Below are 25,284 nucleotides of genomic sequence, written 5' to 3'. Positions count from 1 at the left end.
CTCTCAGGCCTCAGTCCCTAACCACAGCTCCAGCTTTCTGACGGCTTATCACGGGGAACTAATTCAATATCCCTGCGCCTGCTTTAAATGTCATTGGCTGAGCTCATGTGGAATGACATGTTTTTCACGGTGGACGAGGAGGCGCTTTATTGAGCAGGGAGCCGAGCGAGGGGACTGTTCTGCCCTTCGCTCTTCACGTTTCCTCCGCTCCTAAAGGTCTGCACCAGGAAATGAATAAAAGAGGATTTATCCATCTTTTTTTTTTAAATTTTGTGAACTCCCCGCTCCTCTCCCTCATTGGCTGTGAGTCACACTGCATCCTCAGCTGACCGCAGAAGTTCTGTTCAGTTCTGCAGAAGTGCCCGGGATGGTCTTCTTTGCTGTCTATTATTCCAGCTCCATATCCTTCTCCGTTCGGTTTTAGAGTCACGCAAAGAGGCAGTTTGGCTGGATGAATCTTTTAAGATGTTACTGCGGCATCGTGCAGTTACGCAGCGTTGTGGGGGAACGGTATAGAAAAGCTAACTTACATAAGTCCCACACTGACTCTTATATAATGCAGCAGCGAATGAGTCTTTTAAATTCATATGTGCTCTACAGCTATGCATCAAGATATACAGCAATCAGCCAAAACATAATAACCACCTCCTGGTTTACTCTCAGTTCTCTTAGCTATTTTGACCATACAGGAGCAGTTTGTAGATCCACAGTTACAGACTGTAGTCTGTATGTTGCTCGCCATACTTTGTTACCCCCCTTTCACCCTGTTGTTCAATACTCATGAGCCCTACAGGATTTTGGATTTGGCTGATGGATTCTTTCATTGCTGCATTGACGTGATGGTGGTGTTAGTGTGTGTTGTGCTGGTAGTGGATCAGAAACAGCGGTGACTGTTAGAGTTTTAAATCCCACTCCTTGATTTCAGGACAGTGCTGTAAAAGTGAATTACACTCTGCAGCCGTAGGAGGGGCCAAGGAGCAAAGAAAAACAAACCCTAACTTGTGTCCCGTTTAACACCCTTCATTTCAGAAGCAGTGTTGGGTGGAGTAGGTTTTCACAGTTTTATTGCTCAGGCCTAACATCTGCATTTGTAGTTTCACTCTCAGGCTTGAAATTACTCAGCAGTCCCCTGTATGACTGTAAAATGCCCACCCACTTAAGTAAGTTGTGTTCTCATTGGCTGCTGGGTTATATTTCCACTTAAATCAACAACACAATAAATCTGCCTATGACTTTATCAACATCTATGAGGGGAACTTATCACAATACCGATCGCGATTATTGAATCATGCAGCACTGTGTCAAAGGCCGTGTTATGACAGAAATGCTATGAGTTAAATCACAGTGTTAGATAAATGACCTCAGTGTGGAGAGTGACCTAAGACTTGTCCAGGCCACGGCATGGCGTCCCTCTGCAGGCCCTGCAGGCATATGGCATTTTACCAGCGCTGAGCGACTGCCGCCCAGCTGACCCCTGGTTCTAACACTCATGCCCTGGACTGCCTGCCTTTTTAAAGCCTTGGGGCAGCAACAATGTCCAGGGCTTTGGGTCATATGAAGCGGGCCGGCACTGAAAATGGAAATGTGAAGGGTCGAGTCGGCCTCTCTGTAACACAGAAGGGCACAGAGAGAGAGAAGCTGAAGCAGTCAATGGGTCATTGCTCCTATAAAATATCTGTTTTGAGGATTAAAAGGCAAGTCATGGTCTGCGCTGACAGGTCTCTGGCTCAAGGCTGAATCAGTCTGTTGTAAAGTCTTCTTCCCTCTGGTGCATTTCATTGTAATGGATAGTATTGGAAAATACATTTTTGACCAAAGAGTGACTACCACAGAGTGATTAAACCATTACTTAGCTCTCTGTGATTTTATCTCACTGTGCTCACTGCGAGCTACCCTGGTGTGATTAAACCTTGCTCGGCCCGCTCAGCGAAACAGCCCAGTGCGATTAAACCTTGCTCGGCCTGCGCTGTGAGCTAACATGAGTTAATTCAAATGTCTTTAACCTGCTCCACAAGCCACACCAATACGATTAAAGCTACGTTCACGTTTCCAAGCTGAAGTAAATCAAATCTGATTTTTTTCTTTGCCTTAATTTGACACAGATATGATCATTAGGGCAATCAGATTTTAATCAAAACAGGCAAAACAGCAGTGGAGGAGAGGCTCAAGCTGTATCCCAAATAGCCCCATGCTCCCTACATAGTGCACTTTACAGATTAGAAGCTCATTAGAGACAGACACTAGTTCAACGGGAAGATGTGAAGTCTATAGCCAAATAAATAAATATATTTCTACATACAGTACCTGTAGAGTGGAAGCTTTTCTTCTGACAGTGTACTTGACTGTAGAAACCGTTTTTAATCTACACTGTGCACTACATAGTGCTGAGGGAGACATTAGGGATGTAGCCGCTCTCTTGGTGCAGTAGTAAAATGGAGCTTTTCCACTGCGTGGAACCTACATGACTCTACTCGACTCAGCACGGCTCTTTTGTGTTTCCACTGGCCAAATCTGGTCCTTGGAACCGGGTGAGTTTTCAGTCCCAGCTCACTCCGGGTTCCAACCGTGCCGAGTAGGTACTTAATGGTAGACCCTGCAGAGCACTGATTGGCCAGAGCTGTGTTAGTCACCAGGAAATGCAGAGCTCATTCAAATTCAGCACAAGCCTCCGCTTAAACATTTATTTTTATCTTATAACTCATAACTTTACCTCAAGGTTTTTGAAGAGGTTTATATGCTTCTTGGGCCAAAAACAGATGAAAATATACTCTCTCTAAACAATGTTTTATCATACACCTTGGTGGTGTTTGGAAACGTTAGGACAGAATAAAATAATAATATAGCAGCCATACCATTTGTGGCCCTGAAGGAATGAATGTTTTAAATACAACTGTGGTTCTAGAACTCTTTTGTAGTCAGTCACTAGGTCTAAGTTGTGCTCTTACCTCTCTTACTCACTCTGTGTTTGTTGTTTCTGCAGGGTTCCTGAAGCCCCAGTGCTCCATGGCTCCACCCCCTCAGAGAGGCCGCTCAGGGGAAGTATGTTCCTGTTTCAGCGGCATATGCCCTCTCCATCAGCGCAGACTATCTACAGGTAACAGGCCTCATCACTCAGCAGCTCCAGCTCCAGCACACAAAGCTTTCACTGTACTCCCATACTGCCCTGAAACACAAGCTGCCTTTTGTGCCACGTAGTGTACACTCTTAAAAATAGAGGATCCTGGATTGATACTCTCCTTGGACGTATGGTCCTGGGAAAATTCTTTCACGGACATCCTATAGCCATCACTAAGCATGTTAACTTTATACAGAAAGCCCTAATCTAATTCGTTTTTATTATTATTATTATTATTTGACTGTTCACACTGTTTATTCAGACATACGTCTGGGCGATGTTTCCCGCAGGCTCACTAGAGGGAAAGGTCCATATCTTCTGTCCAAAGCACTTCCATTTTGAAAAGAACTGGTGCACCACTGTGTGGCTCTGTATCATGCGACGAATATTTTTCCCAGATGGTTTTCTGTGTGGAGAAATTGTGGAATAAAATAAAGACTCGATAGAGTATTTAACCGTGAACCGATTCCAAAACTCAGTGATTATCTATTGGCTGGATGTCTGAATGTTTCATAAGTGCGAACCTGCAGGGGGTCTCTTGCAAACATGGGCTCTCCAAAGAGGAAGATGCGCGAGCCAACAGAATGAGTTTAATATTGCTGTGATCCACATTGGAGAGGCTTTTATACTGACAGGAACAATATAAAATTGATGAAGACCTGCTGAGACATGAGTTCCTCTTATTTTTGTATCTTTAAAAATGCTTAATACCAGTGACTTTGGTTTTTATTTTGTAATAAACAGTGAGGGGAACCTTGTTTTTTTTTGTTTTTTTTCGGGAAATGATTTGACCAGTCAACAGACCACTACCAACTGTTGTTCCTCTGGACAATGGGAAATCGTATGGAAATCGATTGATAGACTGAATAACACTGAATAAGACTGAATTCACACTGCTGCGGACTGGGTATGGATTGGATTTCAGTTCCACATGTGAAAGTGGGGGCGGCACGGTGGTGCAGCAGGTAGTGTCGCAGTCACACAGCTCCAGGGGCCTGGAGGTTGTGGGTTCGATTCCCGCTCCGGGTGACTGTCTGTGAGGAGTTGGTGTGTTCTCCCCGTGTCTGCGTGGGTTTCCTCCGGGTGCTCCGGTTTCCTCCCACAGTCCAAAAACACACGTTGCAGGTGGATTGGCCACTCGAAAGTGTCCGTAGGTGTGAGTGTGTGAGTGAATGTGTGTGTGTCTGTGTTGCCCTGTGAAGGACTGGCGTCCCCTCCAGGGTGTATTCCCGCCTTGCGCCCAATGATTCCAGGTAGGCTCTGGACCCCCCGCAACCCTAAATTGGATAAGCGGTTACAGATAATGGATGGATGGATGGATGTGAAAGTGGACCAAACTGAAAGTAACAGCAATGACACATCTGTTTCACAAATTACATAAGAGAGATGGTATTTGGGCCACTTTTGCCTGCTGTGTGAACGTAGCCTGTAAGTGCTTTGCAGTGGTTAATTGAGGCAGGTTTCTCAGTAGGAGGCTTATCCTTTAACTGAATTATTCCTTGGACATAGACAAAAATAGTGAGGTTATGGTTATGTCGCTCATGCTGAGTTCCATAGCGATTCCTAGTGGTCTTCTGACATGTTTGTGTGATGCATGTTGTGTATTGTGATGGACAGAAACATGAAAAGAGTGTAGAAACTGTCAATGAGGCTGAGATAATATTCTTCACCACAAAACATTTTATAATTTGTATAATTTGTTTTTTTTACAATACACTAGGTGGTTCTATGGGGAACCCTAAGTGGTTCCTCGATAGCCTCTCTCTAAAGAACCTTCATCTTTATTTATAAGAGTGTAGTATGCAGCCTCACAGTTCAATGGAGTTCCTCAAAGGTTCTTATTAAAGCTAGTGATTCTGTATAGAGATGTAGAGCTTCACAATGGTCCTTTTGCTGCTGAAACGATTCTATTTGTGTAAATCTGCAGGCGATTGTTTTTTTTTCTTAGCAAGTACTGTATCTACACCCTCATGAAGATGGATATCAGCATCTTACATTCAAACTTGGTTCGATTTTCACAGCTTTCCTTCACGTTAACCTCTATCTAATGTGTGGAGGCTTTCTTTCTGCGTCTTTCATGCGCACGTACACACTCTACATTCAGACTGGATGGAGGAATTGTAAAGGCCTGCTGTGTATCACTTACAGTGTGTGGTGTTGGTCTGAGTAGAGTTGTTGAAAGATCTGTTAACACACTGCTATCAGTGTGTCTTCCCCTTTCATCATCTCACTGCCGTCTTCCCAGGCCCAGCGCTTCACACACACAGGAGCAGAACTTCACATTCCGCTCCTGACCTTGTGGCATGTGAGGAATGGTGCGCTATACACTTGCCTATTCAGCTCTAATCCTGATGGGTCTTTAGAAAGCTTTTGTGAAGCACGTAACAGCTTTAAACTCTCTGGCTGAGGGCTGTTTTCCAGTGAGAGTGATGTGTTTGATAGTAAGTGATCTGGTCTTTGTTGTTGTTACAGCTTTGGCTTTGTTTTTTCTGCTCGTGAATAGTTTGTGTTAATTGTGGCTGTACACATTTAGAACCTAAAATCTTAAAAATGTCTTTAAAGAAATGGCTTCCAGGCAAAGGGCTAAATACCCACTAGTTTTGACAGTTTCACTTTAATAATTAGTTTTTATTTAATGCCGCACAGAATGGTTGTTTTTGTGATTAAAGAAGCTCATTAGCAAGTCCCTTAATTATAGATATTGCCATGTGATATTTCAGAACATTATTTTTCTTGAGTCACGAATTCACGTTTTAGAAAGTTTTAGAACCTTTTTTTTTTTGCTTTATTTACAATATGCATCATCCATTCGTTTAGTTTCTGTAAAGGCTTCATTCGGTTCAGGAAAATTCACCAGAAGTCAGTGATCCATCATGTCACGATAGAAGTTCTGCATGTTTCTTGTCGTAAATAAGGGTAAATAAGTCTGTGAATGAAGGATGGTCTCAAGAAGGGGTACTATATACAGTTATTTGAATCAAAAGTTATTCAATCAGTTATTTGATTGTGTGGCACCCATTTGGCTTTTTTTTTCACTTCCCCCTTCAGGCTGTAGAACATAGTCTAGAGTCCACCTTTCTATTAACATTTAAACATTAATGCATTTGGCAGATGCTTTTATCCAAAGCGACTTACAAGAGGATCTAACATTCAAACTACAGCACGATTTATACAAAGTACCTTACATTGAGTGCAATATGCCAGGAAGTAATAAGTGTATTAAAGAAAGAGATGCAAGAGATACTCTCGGAAGAGCTGGGTTTTCAATGATTTTTTGAATGCGGAGAGGGTTCCTGTTGCTGTGATAGTGCTTGGAAGCTCGTTCCACCAGCGTGGTACCAGAGATGAGAATAGCCTCGACTGACCTGTACGGGGGGTTGGCCGTGTTAGTTGGCGCTCCTTTGAGGAACGGAGAGGGCGGGCGCTAACGTATGGTTTTAAGAGTCTATTGAGGTAGATGGGAGCAGAACCAGTGAATACTCTGAAGGCCATCATTAGTGATTTAAATTTGATGCGAGCAGCTAAGGGTAGCCAATGCAGCTCAACTAATAGGGGCGTGACATGTGCTCTTTTTGGTTGTTTGAAGACCAGGCGTGCTGCAGCATTCTGGATCATCTGTAGCGGTCTCACAGCACAGGCCGGAAGACCTATCAGGAGGGCGTTGCAATAGCCAAGACGGGAGATTACTAACATCTGAACGAGGAGCTGTGTTGTATGTTGAGTTAGGTATAGTCTAATATTCCTTATGTTGAATAGGGAGAAGCGGCACGATCGAGCTACAGCAGTAACGTGATCTGCGAAGGTCAGCTGGTCATCAACCATGACACCCAGATTTCTCACAGCCTTGGTGGGAGCCACTGATAGGGACTCTAGCTTGATGCTGATGTTGTGGAGAATAGCTTGCTTGGCTGGGAGGACCAGTAGTTCAGTTTTGGATAAATTCAATTGGAGGTGATTGGAGGTAAACACAAACTCTCAAGACGTCTAAAGCCTGCACTTTCCACAGAAGTCAATGGAAATGCTCCACATGAAACTGCATTTGACACTGGGAGAACATACCAAACTCCTCGCGCCTAATAGGAAACAAACCCTTGCTTCATCAATTTTATTGCAGTTAGCATTTCTCATTTTTCCCTTTTTGGATGCTACTTGAATGCCATCTGCCCTGTACATTTTGTTAAAATGTCATGTTGAATGAAACAACCCAAATGATCCAGCGCTGCGTGGGTGAAATCTCTTTATAGGGACTTACATTGAAAGGCTCAATTGTTTTGCTTTTTTTCTTCTCCTGCAAAGTTGCTGTTATCCCAGAGCTGTGATGAGCTAGCCTAGCTTTTCTTTAAGGGGGTTTTGTTGACGACATGCTATTGTGTGTCACACACCTGTCACACATCCCCAACTCCGAATGTCTGTGAGTAATTTGGTGTGTTCTCACTGTGTCGGTGTGGGTTTCATCCGGATGCTCCAGTGTCCTATCATAGTCCAAAAACACATATTGGTAGTAGATTTGCTGTTTGAGTGTGATGTTCAGTGATGGACTGGCACTCTGTCATCACTCAGTGTGTGTTCCTGCGCCCAGTGATTCGAAGGAGGCTCTAGACACTACAAAACCCTGAACAGGATGAAATGGTTATGATTTGTTACTGAATGTCCAGCCAGATATTTCTAATGATGAAAGCACTTTTAATAGACATCTTTTCACCTTCATGACCATGGTTGGTTACTGTAAAATATCAGCCATCCTATCTGGACATGTCTGCTTCACTAATCCCCGCACAGACGTGTTTGAACAGTGTCTGGGAGGAACACGTGTTTCTCTGCCCTTCTTTGTACAGCCATCAGAGTCTGTGATTGATTGGCTGCATTTTTACTGTCCCAGCCCTGAGAGCATTTCCGCAGCAATTAGAGGCAGCCAGCGTGCTTTATGGAGCTCGTGGAGCGGCAGGCTGTTTTACAGGTCTGTTTGAAGGGCTGTTTGACTTTGTTGAATTTATTCTAAGCCATTTACTCTCCAGCGGCATTTCTGTTGTTACTGTTAGTTAAAGTTAGTGTTTATGCCTGGGAGGATTCTCAGAGTGAATGGAAGTGCTCTTTTGAGGGTTTCGGGAAGTCTGAGAGTTTGCCAGAAAATTAGTTCTGTCTTTTTATTGTCTGTTTCCACATTGCAGAAAAGGGCCATGTGGAAAAGCAGGCCTTAAAGGCAACGTAGACGATTGTGGAGAACTACTGTTTTCACTATTTGTGTTCATTCAGAAGCTCTGCATCATTTAAGGTGGAAATGGCATGTTTGAGTAAGAAGCCGGCTGTAGCTTTTTCTTTGTTGTAATTTAACTTGTCTCTAAGTTTATATTTACTGCTTGAATTGTTGCTCAAGTTGTTTTGTCTTGGTCTGTGTTTACTTTCATGCAGTTAGTGGTCTCCCAGATTTGGAGTCAGTTCCCCCTTTACAGTAAGTAAATGTAGCTGCAAAAAAATAAGTCAATGATTAGAGCAACATCCTCATCTCTTTTTATGCTTTTCAACATTGAGGTCTTTCCACCCTCCAAACGCCTCAAGATGTCCAGCTAAAAGTTTTTTAAAAGTGTATTGAATTAACATCATGAACATTACCTTTAAAGAACACTAGGGAGTATTTTTACCTTGAAAATCATGGTGATGCTTCACTGAGCTATAATAGAAGAACCTGGCCTCTGTCATTTCTACCCCAGGCTCAGCACTGCAGAAACTGCACTCTGTAACTTTTGGATGAGGGTAGGAATGTAGTTTTTGTTTGGTGATTGTGAGTGTGGGAACACCGTGCTGTATGTGAGTGAGCCTGATTGGAGTACTGCGTTTATGGAAGGAGTAATAACCGTGTTTCTAATTAGGGAAGGTGTTGCCGTAAACCTCCTCGGTGAGGGGCTGTAGGGGGCTGTAGCATGTCTCAGCAGCAGCAGCCTGGGTGGAGCTGAGGGGAGCAGACGTGTGATCTGTAGCTGATCTCCTGAACTTCGCTGCACTCTCTGATGTGGCCACACTTGAGATTCCAGCGGTTTTATATTGTTTTGCAGGAGAAGGAAAAAAAACGAATCCTTGCTGGAAAGAGACCGTGAGAAAGGCAGCATCCCCAGGCTCCCGTCTCCGCAGATCATTTCAAAGGCAATCATTTTTGTTATTCCTTTTCCTAAAGCCTACGAACGAGAGAGGGGGGAGAAAGGAAAGTTTTTGGGGAGATGTGTTGTATGAAGCAGGCGAGAGCGAGCTTATGAAAAACAGGGCTTTTTGAAGGCGATCACAATGCGGGCCTTGTCCTCGGGTCTGGGCTCTTCTCAGCGCGCAGAGTGGAGGAATGGAAAAGATTATCCGCAGGAATGTCTGGGGTGCCCTCAAACGGAGCGCTCCATGTGAGCGGCCAATGAGAGAGCTGGAGCGAGCGGCGGGCTAATTTTTTCCTGATGAACTCAGCCGCCTGCTCCATAATGGCTTCTGATTGCCAGCGCTGAACTCACATATGGTCCATGTTTGGAGAGCACAAATGACAGGAGCAATTCGGTACTGGGCTGCGGAGAAACCCTCGCTGGCTTTGTCTTTGTTGTTTCATTAGTGCTGGGGCTATTGAGCCTGGAGCAGCAACAACTGGACGGTCCAAGAGCCCAGCACTGGCTGAGTGTATTAATCTCTGAGCGGTCCAGGCCACACAGATCCACTCAGTCCTGCTCCAGGTGTGCTGTTTGCCTTCGATTCATCACTCTTTATTGACAGTGCTGTGCCTAAATAAGCAGTAGATTTATCCAGAGCCAAGTGGCTAGCATTAGTGCTGGACAATAACTCAATATCAGTATTTATCACGATAGACATAGCTTCAGTAACGGTGATATGATTTTAAAAAACACATTTCTAATATTTGGATTTGAATAAAGTTCATTTCTAGGTGCAGCTGTCAGTGCAGTGTTTCCTCTAAGAGTTAATTCACCAGTGGTGGTGCCACACACTCCCTAAAAAGTGACTGAGAGACAGAGAGAGAGTAAGAGAAAAAAAGTATGTTTATCTTTTTGAAGCACAGAGGGCCGGCCATTTCAAATTAAAAGTCCCCTGCCTGACATTTCATAAAATTCTAAAGCATTGGCAGTAATTATTCCATTGTTTTATATTGTTTATATCAATATTATATATTATATTATATAGTATAGACTGACCTTAAGAAATATATTGTGATATAAATTTCATATCGTCGTATATATGCGCTCTGTGCTTCTGAATAATCAACTCATTGGCTTTATAAGTTCTGCTCATTAATCTGGAGCTTATTTTTCATCCTGAGTGGTTGGAGAGACCCCCTTTTCCAGAAAACAGGCCCTTTCCAGCAAGCAGGACCCAGATTAACCCCGTAAATTACAGAGAAACTTGGCCAACATGAGCTTGGGTGTATTTTTACTCATTGTTTAGAGTCACTAGAGCCATAGGCCTGCAATAAAAAAAAAACCCTGTGGTTGGGCTCCAGAAATCCAAGCATATGTTTGTAGACCTTGTGGTCATGTGGCGGTGGGGGACATACTGGTGGGTGTTTGTGGTAGCGGCCATTGGCTCCTTATGTTTCCCAGAGCAGGGTCTCTGTGAGGTCAGAGGTCAAGGGAAGGGACCTCGTTAGCTACGACATGTTCCACGCTCCCCTGTTTTAATTGGCCCTGGCCTCCGTACGCACACTCCCTCACAGCTTCCTGTTGGCCGGTCGGTCAAAGGGGGGGCCTAGCCAACGCCAGCAAGTCGATTATAGGCCCGGGCCTCTCCTCCCTCGCTCTGATTCATCATCGTCCTGCACTCCAGCTATTTTAATACTCTTATTTATTTAAGCTGCTCTTCAAAGGCGAGCGCAGTGGAAGGAGCAGCCGTTCAGCAGCCATTTGTTATGTCTTTATGTTTTCCCCTACTTTTTTCCCTCCTCGAATATATTACAGCACATGCCTGCTTTAGTTTATGTCCTCTCCTCCAGCCAGAGGTCTGCCGTCCGTCATTTCTGGGGTCACGGCCACCAGAGGAGTCAGAGCTAATTGGATTTTGAAGTTCTTTTTCATCAGCTGTTTGGTAATACACTGAAAAGCTCGCCCTCATCCACCTTCAGAGACCGTGCCGATTAGCGCATTCCACACAGCTGTCCACAAACAGAGCCAAGGACTGAGGTGGGGGTGGGGGTGGAGGGGGGTGATGTCATGAGAGGCACTGACAGCTCCAACCCCCCCTACGGAACTGTCACAAAGTCTGGGAACAAAACCGAAGAGCCACAGGTCTTTGTGATGAGTGAGAGCCTCAGGAAATGGCCAGCCCTCCGGGTACAAGTCTGACACCTGATTGGACGTGGCTCACTTTCATTTCACACATGTGAATTGCCAACTTTGGCTGCACAGTAGTAGTAGTAGTAGTAGGGAGGTCATATACACTTTATCTGTTCTTGTAAATAAAGCAGTTCTGTGTGGAGTGTTTCTGCTCAGAGTGTGTGGTGCAGTTAGAGTGTTTTCAGAAGGCCTATGTTGCCGGCCAAGTTAGGAATCAATGCATTCTGTGTGTGTGTCTGTGTGTGTGTTCTCCTGCATTTTCAGGACAAATGTAGAGTTCAGAAAACTCTCATTACATGTTGTGGTCACAACAAAACTTTGTATTTCCTAAATATGACTTTAAAAGTTAAATCAAAGTTTTTAAAATCAAATGGAAGTTAATGTATTGTCATATTAGACATTTGTATAATATATTGGCTACATATTGGCTGCATTCCGCCTGTATACTACACACTAATACATTATATATATATACTATGCAACATAGTATAGCTAGCAAGATATTAACATACTACACTGTTTCTTACTAACAGGACATGATAAACTGTTGCTATGACAATGAATTTCAAATCAAACTGCAGTTAAAACACTATCTGCTTTTTTTTTTTTTTTTTATCAAAGTAGATATATTGGAAACTCAAATATCTCCCTCCACACTGCGTAGTGCACAGTGCAGGTCAATATGTACGTGTATAGCGGTTTTAGTTATACAATCTTTGAAGTGCATGTAGGGAGTAGAGCACTATTTGAGACAGAGCCACAATCAAACTGTATTATCTACTCAAACAATTGGGACACAGCTATTATTATTTCAAAGAGACCCTGCCATAAAATGCATATTATAACATTATTTTATAATTACAACATATAGGTGCTTACACATATATACTATAAATAAGAGGTTAAGAATCAATTGATTCAATTTCTTGTAAACATTAAAATCTGTGTGTGTGTGTGTGTGTGGGGGGGGGGGGGGGGGGTTGCTTCATAACCCTCCAAACTTGGGCCCAAATGCTCACATATCCAAATAAAGGTACTTATGCTAATTTTCTGTTGGCATTTAGAGGTCAGGATTTATGTGTTTGGTTGATTTTTATTTGAGTGGCCCCGGGCAGGGGAAGCAGAGTGGATACGCTATGACCACACAGATGGGCTCTGCTCAGGAAGTGTGTTGAGAGTGGTATATAAGGTCACAGCGTCCTCCTGTAAAATGACCTTAAATGATTCATAAGGTGTGTGACCTTTCCTTATCCAGCTACATCAGGTGGTTGGACACACTGTAAGAACTGCTGTGTGTGTGGGGGGGGGGGGGCACAGCCTTCAAAAATTTTGGAACACCTTTTCCTGAAACCCCAAATGTTACTCAGCATCTATTTGACACATTAAAGATTCATGTAAAAACCAAATATCACAGGGGAGGGGGGGGGGTATTTCTCTTACAGCTCTCTCTTTCTCTCTCTCAGATCAGATATTCTTTTTCTCTCTCTCACTCCATCCTTTGCTTTCTCTTTTCATATAAATCATTAAAGAAAGCTGATTAGGTAAAGGCCTCCATTTGCTATTCTCAGGGACTCTCAGTAATCAGGGAAGGTGTTTCAAGGTTCTTGTTCCTGGGTCTGAATGTGAGGAGTTGTTATGAATATTCACTGATGTTTGTGTCTCTCTGTGACTTTGTGAGGTCTTGCCATCTGCTGTCTTCAGCTCTCCGCTCTTTATCTGTGAATAATGCAGAGAACTTGCAAATTAGGGCGTATCAGAGTCTGTTTTCATTGACTTTTAATAAAAATGTCAACAGTAATAAGTATTAACCTACTTCAGAACAAGCCTGCAGTCCACAGAGAGAAACTCGGTGATCGGGAGTGAAGGCCTTAACCAATGGCATGATTAAGTTCCCGTGATCAAAACGCAGCACCTCCGTCAACAAAGAAAACCTTGCACATCTTCTGGATTTAGTAACTGGAGCCTACAGTAAGGTTCAACTTCTGATGAATTGTACTCTGTGCAGAATGAACGTGCATGTACCATGACTCCTCTATCAGCAGCTAAAAACTGCACCCATTGATATATCAATATATATTGAATATATATTGATCCCACCAGTAGGATGGCCACTAGAGAGCCAGCAGAAACATGTGACCAAATCAGTCAGAGTACTACGGTACATACAGGGTTGACATACAAGTCCATTTTAAAAGGAATGAGCCTATTTGTGAAGGGGGGGTATTATTTATTTATTTGTTTATTTGTATTATATCTGTGACAAAAACAGCATCTAGAACCCAGAAAAATTATAGTGTGTGTGTGTGTGTGGAGAGGGGCTCAAAGTGTTGTTTGGATCCTGAGATGAAGTCATTTGAGTGCAGTATGTATGAGGTCTCTGCCGCCAGGGACAACAGGATCCTCCAGATCTCTCTCTCTCTCTCTCACACACACACACTCTCACACACACACTCACACACAAACACAAGAAGCACTGCCTTGAAGTTTTTTAAATACTAATTTTCATTATGTCTATGGACAGAAAGCTGTGAGTTTCGAGGCGCTGACCACGCTTGACTTGCTGGGACTGTGCAAAGCTTAAATCTTGTGGAATTCATATTCCCAGATTAGTGCTCGCATTTCCTCTGGAGCTTAAGGTCATCTGAGTTCTCCCTACCATACATCCCCACATGTGCTCTTAATTCCACCTGTGTATAGATTTATATTGGAGCACCACTGTACAGATTGGATGCTTTGGTGATATTATTGCTATAAAAGAATAATAAAAACATAAAGTCAGCAGGGTCGCCCATACTTTTGCATGTGAGTGTGTGTAATCACAGTGCTGCTTGCTTGGTTGTGAACATGTCCTCCTGTGTCACCATGCAAAACGTTTAGCCCCCTGTGAACTATCTTTAAAAAGCTATTTGTGGGAAGCTATTTGCCACCTGGAAGGTGGGTGCTGGAGGCAGGGGCTGTTTGGCCCGCACCCACCCAGAGCCGTGGGAAGCCACCCCCTGTGCCCGGGACTGTGGATGTGGATTGAGAGTGGAGGCCAGTGCTGTTCCTTCACACCCACTGCCCCCAATTTTCCTACAGGTCATGGGAATCGAAACAAGTGACCATCCGGTCCTAAGCCCACCGGACTAATCTAACCATTAGGCCATGAATATAATTTTCATTAATATAAATGAAAACCAAAGTAAACACACTATTTCAACTTAACATAAACAAAACAGAACACTCTCTCTCTCTCTCTCTCTCTGTTCCTCTACCTCTCCTCAACTCTACACAGCCCTTTATACCTATTGGAACACTGAGTATTCCTCAGCAGGTACCAGCAGGGCCAGAACTGAGCCGTGCTGAAGCTCTCCCTCGGTCCATGTGGCTCGGGGCTGGTCTCTGAGCTCTGCCTCAAGGGTCAAAACTCATGGTCTCACCGGGTAGGCGGTGCAGAAAAGCTTTACAGAGCCCCTGGAGACTGGTCAGAGGCCAAATATTTATTTGGGCAGTAAGAATTTATTTGCACTGGAAATACAAATAACATTCAATCAAAAAAAAAAAGTCCATGTCTTCCCTCGAGGAAGCTCAGTGTGGGCCTCATCCAGCACCTGGCTCCAACCAGCTCCCAACGCATCTCCGTAGTTTTTCCTGCACTCTTTATTTCCGTTTAATACAAAGTCATGTTCTGTTTATGCCCTGGTAAATGGTTTTGAAGAATTTGTATCTTAAGACTCGGCTCAGCACTGTTTATCTTTTCGCTGCCCACATCCATGACCCTCCTCTGATCCCTCCGTCCTCTGTGTCTGTTTGTTTAGCGGAGCATGTGGGATGCGACAGCAGTGGTCTGCGAACTGAGCCGTCCTTTAGAGCAGTGGTCCGCGCATGCACATTTTGGGGTTTGTGACATATGCTCATCACGCCTGCAGAAGTTGGTATTTAAAAAAGAAAGAGGAGAAATGACGTTCAGAAGTCATGCGTGATGTTGCTGCGGCAGTGGGACCGCTCCAAACGTAGCCCCTCCTTAACCTTTAAAGTTGAGAGGTTTGTGTACAATGTTTACAACAAACAAAATGTGAGGCTGGTGTCACAACAAATCTGCATCGCCGTGTGTGAGTGAGTGAAATTGTCCGCAACACTGCGTGTGTGTGAGGGACACTGTGTGTGAACAGTGTGATGTGTTCTCCCTGTGTCTGCGTGGGTTTCCACCAGGTGCTGTGGTTTCCTCCCTTACAGAGGTCTGAGCGAGAAGGATGGTCAGTTTGCATTGGCCACAGCGCTGGGGACATTAAGCCCATGTTATAATACCAGTTCTCTTACACTGCTGTGGAGAGACACACACACACACACACACACACAGAGTGAGAGTGTGTCTGTGTGTGTGTGCGTGCGGCGTGCGGCTCTGTGGGTATTTTGATGTTAAACTGATTGGACATGCTTGGCATTATCGCCAGCTCGGTGGCGGAGGGAGGGAGCAGAGAGCCGGGCCGAGCCAGCGTTTGATCCGAATGTCACCGGAGCCGATCTCATGAAGTGGAAGGTCAGCACTGGAGCACCTGCTGCCCCGGCCGGACCCTCCTACCGCTAACTGCCTTGCCCGGGGCCTCTGGGGGAACGGGAGGGGACTCAGTGGGAGTCAGCAGCAGCAGGAGGAGGAGGAAGGGAAGTTTCCAGGCCAGAGTATTTAGGACTGGACACTTCATTATTATTTTATAGGGAAATTTGAAATAGCTGCGATTTGCATCATATCTCACACTTTCCACCATTGTCTCTTACAAAATCATAGGTGATGAATTTCATTGAATAACACAGAGCTCGCAAACTGGCATTTGAGCTTGCAGCGTTCAAACCAAAAAATAAATAAAAAAAACTAACAAAAAGGGGCGGCAGGGTGGTGCAGCAGGTAGTGTCGCAGTCACACAGCTCCAGGGACCTGGAGGTTGTGGGTTCGATTCCTGCTCCGGGTGACTGTCTGTGAGGAGTGTGGTGTGTTCTCCCTGTGTCTGTGTGGGTTTCCTCCGGGTGACTGTCTGTGAGGAGTGTGGTGTGTTCTCCCTGTGTCTGCGTGGGTTTCCTCCGGGTGACTGTCTGTGAGGAGTGTGGTGTGTTCTCCCGGGGTCTGCGTGGGTTTGATCCTTGTGATAGTTTGTTCATGTTCACTTGTGGAAAAGAGGAGAATTTGTCCACTTTAAGAATTTAACCCGAGATAAAGTCTTAAGGGGTCAGTTTCCCAGACAAGGGTTAAGCCAGTTCCTGGACGACACTTTCCTATTTATAGAGAATCCCTCTTTAATCCTCATTGGGGAAATCTGTTGAATGCAAGAGTGCACTGGTTCTTCTCTAACAAAGCATCGCATGTTGGACATAAAACCCACAATGCTTTATTTTCATCAAATCTTTTCTGCCCTCGAGTTACTGACCTTTGCAATGTCACACGTTCCTCTAGCCCAGCAACAGGGCCAGCTGAGTGTGCTAATGTGGAGCAGGGCATGCTGGGATGTGAACATGCTGAGTGTAAAGTGTTAGCAGCCGTCCGTGCCGTTCCCCTTCAAGGATTTGTGTTGGAGGTGGGGGTTAGTGGCTAATGGAAATGTCTTGTTTGTGGGTGCTGCTGTTCAGAGGAACACTACTCGGGCCGGAGGGAGGCGGCAACAAAAAAACAAGGCTAACTCGAATTCAGAGGACAGTGTCTCTGCTGGACCGTCCCTGCGGTTTGGGTCCTGGACAGTCTTGTTTGGATGTGCAAAGTGTTTAGTCACTTATCACTTATTCTTTGCCAAAGAAGTGCCCTTCTACTTTCATTTCCTTCCATTCCTCCCTCTCTCCCTCTATCCATCTGCCAACACTTGGGGCACTTGCAGGGTTACTTTTGCAGAAGCTGACCTTTTATATATACACAAGCACAAAACACACACGCCCACATTAGGCTGAGTTCCACTGTGTGTCAGAGGAGTATTTGGGCCTCCAAACTCGCCTTCAGAGTCAGAGACTGTGTTTGCTGCACAATCTGTTACTGTTTCAGTTTTTTATTTATCATGTAACATCATGTATTTGAATAAGGGCTCTGTTTTCTGTTTGGTCTGTTAGAAGGCAGCATTAGCTGTGACCTCCGTATGGTGCCATATGGCACCGTTCCTTGGAGAGCGACTCTAGAAGACGGTCTGAGCTGTCGGCAGCAGTGGCCAGACCTGCTGAAATCCACCCTTTGGCTCTGTGAAGTGTTCTTTCGCTGGACCGTCCTGAAGACTGGCCCAGAAGAGGCCTTTTCGCTGACTGACTGAATGACTGGCTCCTGCCAAACTGTAGACGAGAGAGTTAACAAAGCTCAGGTTTGCCGTAGTGATGTTGTTTCCTGTGGGTTGAATTATTATTGTAACAAGAAGTAGTTGGAAGATATAAAGTGGTATGAAAATGTTTGTCAAACTCACTCACACTTCACTAAATGAATCAAACAGCCCCAGTACTGAAAAGAATGCTGAAGCTAAGACTTGCTTTTTTTCCTTCTTACCAGAACGAGGCTGTTCCACCTTAAATGGCCAAAATGAAACAAAAAGCTAAAGCTCAAGTCGTGTCTTGTATTTTTGCTTGAAATATTTTTGTAAGGTGAAGTAGGGTGAGTATCTACAGTGGTGTGAATGTGTTTGTCAAATTCAACTCTCTTGTTTTAAACTAATCTGAATAAACTGTATAAATAATTGGGATTTTTTGGAATCGATGAAACCTTGAATTTTCTATAATACGAGCAAAGAACAAACTGATCCTATATATTATGCTGGTGTTATGAATACATCCAAATGCTGCTGAATTCATAAAAAATGAATAGCCTGTGCAATTTTCCACGCACGAATACCTTTATAACTATAACTGTACATGTTCATTTCTACATTTATTAGCTCTGCCCTACATTCTCAGTCATGTAAACAAAGACGGGCAGTAGTGTCGCAGTCACACAGCTCCAGGGACCTGGAGGTTGTGGGTTCGATTCCCACTCCGGGTGACTGTCTGTGAGGAGTGTGGTGTGTTCTCCCTGTGTCTGCGTGGGTTTCCTCCGGGTGACTGTCTGTGAGGAGTGTGGTGTGTTCTCCCTGTGTCTGTGTGGGTTTCCTCCGGGTGACTGTCTGTGTGGAGTGTGGTGTGTTCTCCCTGTGTCTGCGTGGGTTTCCTCTGGGTGCTCCGGTTTCCTCCCACAGTCCAAAAACACACGTTGGTAGGTGGATTGGCGACTAAAATAGTGTCCGTAGGTGTGAGTGTGTGAGTGAATGTGTGTGTGAGTGTGTGCTGCCCTGTAAAGGACTGGTGCCCCCTCCAGGGTGTATTCCTGCCTTGCGCCCAATGATTCCAGGTAGGCTCTGGACCCACCGCGACCCTGAACTGGATAAGGGTTACAGATAATGAATGAATGAATGTAAACAAAGACATTGATATGAGATGCCAAAGCTTCTCCGGGACCTTTAATAAGAAGAGTATGTATTGGATGCTGCTTTCCTTTTGTTGAAATGCTAGTAGACATTTGTATAACAAACGCTATGCAGCCGATGGCGGACTGGCAAAACCAGGCTTACCTGTTCTAGTTTTTTATTCAGTGCTACTTATAAAAGTACATACTACAGAAGCACTGGATTTGAGACACAGCCCCAGTCTCTCTCTTTGATTCTTTTCCTATACCTCTTCCTCTTCTGTGTCTGCAGTGAGTCTGGGAAAGGGTTAATGGTGTGTACGTGACTGTAGCAGAGCTCCATACTGATGCTTACGAAAGCCACCCGCTCTCACAGAACGTTTCGTCCCTCTATTTATCTGCTGTTGTTCTTCAAGTGAACAGGCGTGATTAAGGCTGAATAACAGGGGGTTTAAGGCTGTCCATAAGGCATTGCATTTTGCTGTTCGCACTTCTCCCAGCTCTGTGTGTGTGTGTGTGTGTGTGTGTGTGTGTGTGTGTGTGTGTGTGTGTGTGTGTGTGTGTGTGTGTGTGTGTGTGTGTGTGTGTGTGTGTGTGTGTGTGTGTGTGCGCGTGCGTGTGTGCGTGCACCCAGTTCCTCAATCTCCACAGTGGCCGAGTTTCAGTCCAGCTGTGCGGGCTGCTGTTTTGGCATTAAGGCGGGGTGATTGCTATGGTGGTGTCCTCATGCTGCCCTGTCCCTGTGCTCCAGCGGCCCACACTGCTGATGAATATTCTCCTGAAAGTCGGCTAAGATTAACTGTGCGCTCCCTGCTTTAACAGAGCAGCCCGTGTCAGAACACCCACCACAGCAGCTGCCTGTAACCCAGGACAGTAATGCTGTTTATTTAACACCTCCCTGGCCATCTGTCCCAGTGCATTGTGATCCATGCCGGACACGTGTGCGTCCACTGCATGATTACACAACAGCAATGTCAGATGCTTCTTGCTTTTTATAGCAATGTTTCACCAGACCACCACCATGCACACACTCTTTCTCTCTCTCTCTGTCTCTCTCTCTCTCACACACACACACACACATTTATTCAAACCACAAACTTCACCTCTAAATGGGTCTTGGTTGTCGGCCAGACACATAAAATATTTCCTCCTCCACCTAATGACCATCTGTTGCTTCTCCATTTTCCAGCCCCCCTCTATCCCTCCTATCAATAGAAAGACACTGGGGCTCCCGAGTGGTGCTCTAAGCCATGGTCCAACCATCAGTGGATCGCCCGTTTGATCTCTGGTAATACCTCAGTCATCCACAGAGTCAGACAGAACCCTATTGGCCTAGCTCCCACCCAGAGAGGCCATCCTTGTCCCCTCGTCACAAGCACAGTGCTAGCCAGCTTGGGCATCTGCTGGTGTAACAGGTCCGGACAGTGTTCTCCTCCAAGCGTGCTGAGCTCTTCAGTGGCGTTGGGTTGAAACAGTCCTTTGAGTAGAAATACATATGCAGATAAATATGCAGATCACACAGGACCAGCACTGACCAAATTAAAATACGAAACATTAAGTAACATTTGGTATTTTTGCTCCTGAGCTCCCTCTACAGTTACAGAGTGTAATGAATTTTACAGCACTGTCCTAAGTGCGAGGGAAGGAGGAGGAGGTTGGTTTCCTGACCTCCTCTAAAAGGTACATAGTGCATTTTCTGTAGTGCTGAGACCAGAGTAGCAATGACAGAGGCTCTGTTCTCCTTGTTGCAGCCTCACAGTCTTCCTTTAAACATGGGACAGGGTTTTGTTACCTGACGTTTAGGGAAAGACACTTGGATTGTAGGCCAGTGGTGACCATAAAGTCAAACCATTCTCATTGTCCTTTTCAGAGTGTAGTCTTAAAAATCAGCACAGTTTAAATTGGAAAAATATTTCCGTCAGCATGGAATCCAGCCTCCGTAGACTCCGTTCCCCATCCCCCCTGTAGACAAATAACCACCCCGCATCTGGATTTCTGTCCAGACGGCACTGATAGTCATGACCAATGATCAGTCACTGTGAAATGCACATAAACACCGGCGCACTGCTCATGTCAAAGATACACACCACCCAATCAGGGAGCAATCTCGGGCAGGCTGCAGCGGGACCGCGTTCTCTCATCCGTCTGCAGCAGCTGAAGGTCGTTCAGGTCGAAAGTGACATCCTGCGTCTGGGTGGGGAACTGTATTATGACGTTTTTTTTTTTTTTCGCCTTTGTGGGGGTCAGTCAAACCCTCGCCCGACAATTTTTCCTTCCTGCCTCGGAGATTACAGACCGTCCGCTGCCTCCGGGTCTCGGCTCAGGTGGGATTGAAATTTGTAACCGCCCGTGTCCCGACAAGATGATGAAACGCTGAAAGATTGAATGAAACATAGCTGGATTGGAATGACCATGACTGAGGAAGTCCTTGAGATGACCGGGACTGAGGAAGTGGTGCGGTTATAGAGGGGAATGCATAACACATTCCTCCATCGTTGCATTGTCAGTTCATCGTGTCTCTGCATCTATCCACTGAAAACATCTGTTCAAAACATGTTTTATTTGTCAGAGAGAGAGAGAGTGTGTCTCCCAAGGCTGTATGTCTCTTTGTTAACCACAGGGCCTAAGTGCACTTTCCCTTTAGCTGTAATTTACTGGATTTACAGGAAGCATGGCACGCCAGTTTGCTGGAGTGAGGTAAACCTCATGTAAGTCATGACTTCTTTACAAATGCGCAGGTAACCAGATTACATGCTTTTAGCTAATTGTGCGTCAGAGAAGTAAATTAAACCTCACTGTATCGAACTAAGAGCAAAGAACTTTTTGTCGAAGGACATTATAAAAGAGGAGGAGACATTTGGCTGGCAGAAAAACAAATGTGACCGCTAATTGTAGTGTCTGTTTACGAAGAAGCCCCATCCTGCAGTGTGCACTGTCCAGTTGGCTTGCAGGTAAAACTGTAAGTAGAAATATTAAGTTAAAACTCATGCAAGTTACAGCAACAACCAAATTTAACCAGTGCCACGCCACATGCAACGTGGGCTTGTTTTGTGTCAGGGGAAACATGGTGTAGTGATAGAACCACAGTGTGGCTCCCAGTCTTATGTCACTGTCCTCATTTCACTCCCCAAGGCCCTTTGAAATCCTTTGACGGTAGGTATAATCAGGACAGGGAGATGAGACTGGGCACCACACTGGAGTTCCTGAAGATATCGGACCCTGATGCCCTTGTAAACACCTTCAGGGCTGTAAAAAGATGCTGGTTTAGTCATTTTATTTCATTTCATCCAACCATTTCATGCAAACAAGAATGTGTTCTAGCCAGAGTTACCAACTCGCCGCCCGTTCCACCTTAAATATTGCAGCACTCCATTCCGCATTAAATGGCACAGTAATTATATGAGTAAAGCTAACTAGGTTTAAAACAAATAAAAAATGTACTTGTAAGTGACTGTGTTAAAAATGAAGCGTGAGGTAGGCACATGATTCCCAGGACAAGTTTTCCGTTTTGCCCATATGTTTGCATATAGCTGTCCCTAATAATCTGTCACCGTAAGCTTGGATTGCCCTTTTATGATAGTCCAGTCTTCTCATTAAGGGGAACATTTGCTGGCAGGCCACAGTGGTAATGAAAGGGTGCAGGAGCTCTGATTTCTAAGCAGAGTCTCTTTTCTAAACTCTAGAGAAGTGCATGCTTTTTAAGACTGCTTTTAACATAGTGACTCTCCCGCCCCACGCTCTTGTCCTGTTTGGTTCCACAGAAAAGAAAGTACACAGAATAAAAGAACATTGAACTGAATTCAGTGTCTGCTTTTCGCTCAGTGCCTCACAGAGAATTGAAGCTTTTGGCAGGGGTTTGTCTGGTTGGAGTGCCATTATATCACTACACTTAGACTCATAAAAAGCAGAGGTGTGTGTGATAGAGGCATAGCAAATGTTCTACACCTCATTCATCTGCGGTTTCTTTTTTTGAACAGTGAACTGATTCCAAATAATAATCTCCATTGCCTGAGTGTGAGAGCCACATTAGCGTGAATTCCACATACTCAGTCTGTGTATATATATAGATAGATAGATAGATAGAGAGAGAGAGATTGACTGTATATATATATATATATATATATATATATATATATATATATATATAGTAACTGCATAGTAACAAGTCACTGATTGGACATCAGCCCACTATGACTAAGGCTTAGGCTTAAGTTCCATTTTTTTCAGAAGGATACCCCAGAAGGAGATCGGACATAAGACCTGCAAGACCTCCATGACTGTCCTGTTGTGTCCTGGTCCATTCTTCCCCTGTGAAGTTACACCTCAAGCCTGAGTGGAAAAAATGTGAAGATTTGCAGAAGCAAAAAATGCAACTTCTTAGAGTGTTTTAAATAATTCATATATATATATATGTGTGTGTGTGTGTGTGTGTGATGGTTTCAGATGTGTGTGTACATGTGCGAATGAAAGTGTGAGATTGTAATGTAATGCGATGTGTGTGTGTGTGTGTGTAAATTTCTACACTTGCTGTTTTGAATTCTTCACTCAAAGAGTGTGCATCCCACTGCACCTCGCTTCAGGAAGAGAGGGGCTTCACACTTCCTGTTTGCGCTCTGCGAGAAAGGAAGAGCCCGATAAGTGAACGGAAGCACTCCCACCTACATGAATATACACAAGCATTCATACTTCTTAAACACACAAACACACACACACAAGAGACTTTTAGAAATTGGTTATTGTTCATCAGTAGAAGCCTTTCCTACTGATGCCCTGCCTGGACCTACTGGACCGATCCAGACCTTACTAAAGCTCCCTTGAAACTCCAGAGGATCAGGTCCGGAGATGTCCTGTGTATGTGGTCCTCTCACACGTGCAGCGCACAGTGGGAGATTTTCATTGTCAGGTGCAATCTCACAGTGAGAAATGTGCAGTATGTTTTAAGTGCAGCGCCTGTGCAGCACATACAGGAGAACTCCGGAGCCTTAGCTGCTCTGTTCTCACATGCGCTGAATCATACTTTACACAGTGTCTAGTAAGGGGCTAGTTTGATTAAGTCCGTGCAATGTGTGGGACACGTTGTGGGTGTTGAGGGATAAAGTGGCCTGGACATAGGCTCAACCTGAGTGATGCACACTGAGCACTGGTTCTTGTTCATGGACATGGCTATTGCATTTCAATTAAAATAATCCTACTATTTTTAATGTGTTATCCTTAGATTGCGGCACGGTGGCGCAGCAGGTAGTGTCGCAGTCACACATCTCCAGGGACCTGGAGGTTGTGGGTTCAATTCCCACTCCGGGTGACTGTCTGTTCGAGTTGGTGTGTTGTCCCTGTGTCTGCGTGGGTTTCCTCCAGGTGACTGTCTGTGAGGAGTGTGGTGTGTTATCCCTGTGTCTGCGTGGGTTTCCTCCGGGTGACTGTCTGTGAGGAGTGTGGTGTGTTCTCCCTGTGTCTGCGTGGGTTTCCTCCTGGTGACTGTCTGTGAGGAGTGTATATTGTTCTCCCTGTGTCCGTGTGGGTTTCCTCCGGGTGACTGTCTGTGAGGAGTGTGGTGTGTTCTCCCTGTGTCCGCATGGGTTTCCTCCGGGTGCTCCCGGGTTCTTCCCACAGTCCAAAAACACACGTTGGTAGGTGGATTGGCGACTCAAATAGTGTCCGTAGGTGTGAGTGTTTATGAGTGAATGTGTGAGTGTGTGTTGCCCTGTGAAGGACTGGCGCCCCCTCCAGGGTGTATTCCCGCCTTGCACCCAATGATTCCAGGTAGGCTCTGGACCCACCGCAACCCTGAACTGGATAAGGGTTACAGATAATAGATGGATGGATATCCTAAGATTACTAAAATCATAATTAATTATTTTTTTAATGTGTAGTAAAATTACTAGATGTTTATATACTTCTGAATCTTTTAAAATGACACTCTTCTCTTTTCTCTTATACTTATTACATTTTTATTTGCATTGTATATGATTCTCTGAGTCCCCGTCCTTTGAGCTGGTGCATTTTATTATTTTAACTCATTTTTTCTTATTAATCACATGCTGAGCTGCTCTTTTTTGAAGGATTCTATAAAAAATAAAGTTCACTTTTCTGATTATTATTCTCCAAAAGTGCGCTTTGATGCTGAGAACACTGATATATGACCCTAATGCCTTGTGTAAACATGAGCAGTTGTAAGTTCATACTTGGTGTTTGGGGCTTCTAAATATGTGCAGATAAGAAGCAAGACCGCTAATCAACCCCTTTCATAATTTAAGGTTTTCCCTTTAATAGTTGTTCCAGTGACCAGTAAATAATTCATACAGAAATCAGTCATCAGCTAAATGGAATGCTCATCCCAGGGCTAAACGTATACCACGTCTTCTCAAGTGCAGCACAATAGATAAAGAACTAATGCGCTCTGGAAGTCCTTCCTTCTTCCTGTGCATTACAATAGAAGTGCTGTCTTTTGTCAAGACTGTTGAAATTGACGTTATAATCCGGCTGGG

General features: G+C 44.6%; 1 protein-coding gene across 2 annotated transcripts in view; it reads left to right on the top strand.

Annotated features, from left to right (window-relative positions):
- rxraa (retinoid X receptor, alpha a) overlaps positions 1 to 25,284 on the top strand; it is a 170,586-nt gene that overhangs the window by 45,095 nt on the left and 100,207 nt on the right. For both annotated transcript variants that reach the window (XM_066645342.1, XM_066645341.1), the window contains exon 2: positions 2,981 to 3,094. In XM_066645342.1, the coding sequence (XP_066501439.1) occupies positions 2,981 to 3,094 (114 nt within the window). The remainder of the gene's footprint in view (positions 1 to 2,980; positions 3,095 to 25,284) is intronic.

The sequence above is a fragment of the Hoplias malabaricus genome, chromosome 15, assembly GCF_029633855.1.
Source record: "Hoplias malabaricus isolate fHopMal1 chromosome 15, fHopMal1.hap1, whole genome shotgun sequence".
Classification (NCBI taxonomy): Eukaryota; Metazoa; Chordata; class Actinopteri; order Characiformes; family Erythrinidae; genus Hoplias; species Hoplias malabaricus.
This window is presented reverse-complemented; position numbering and strand designations above follow the sequence as displayed.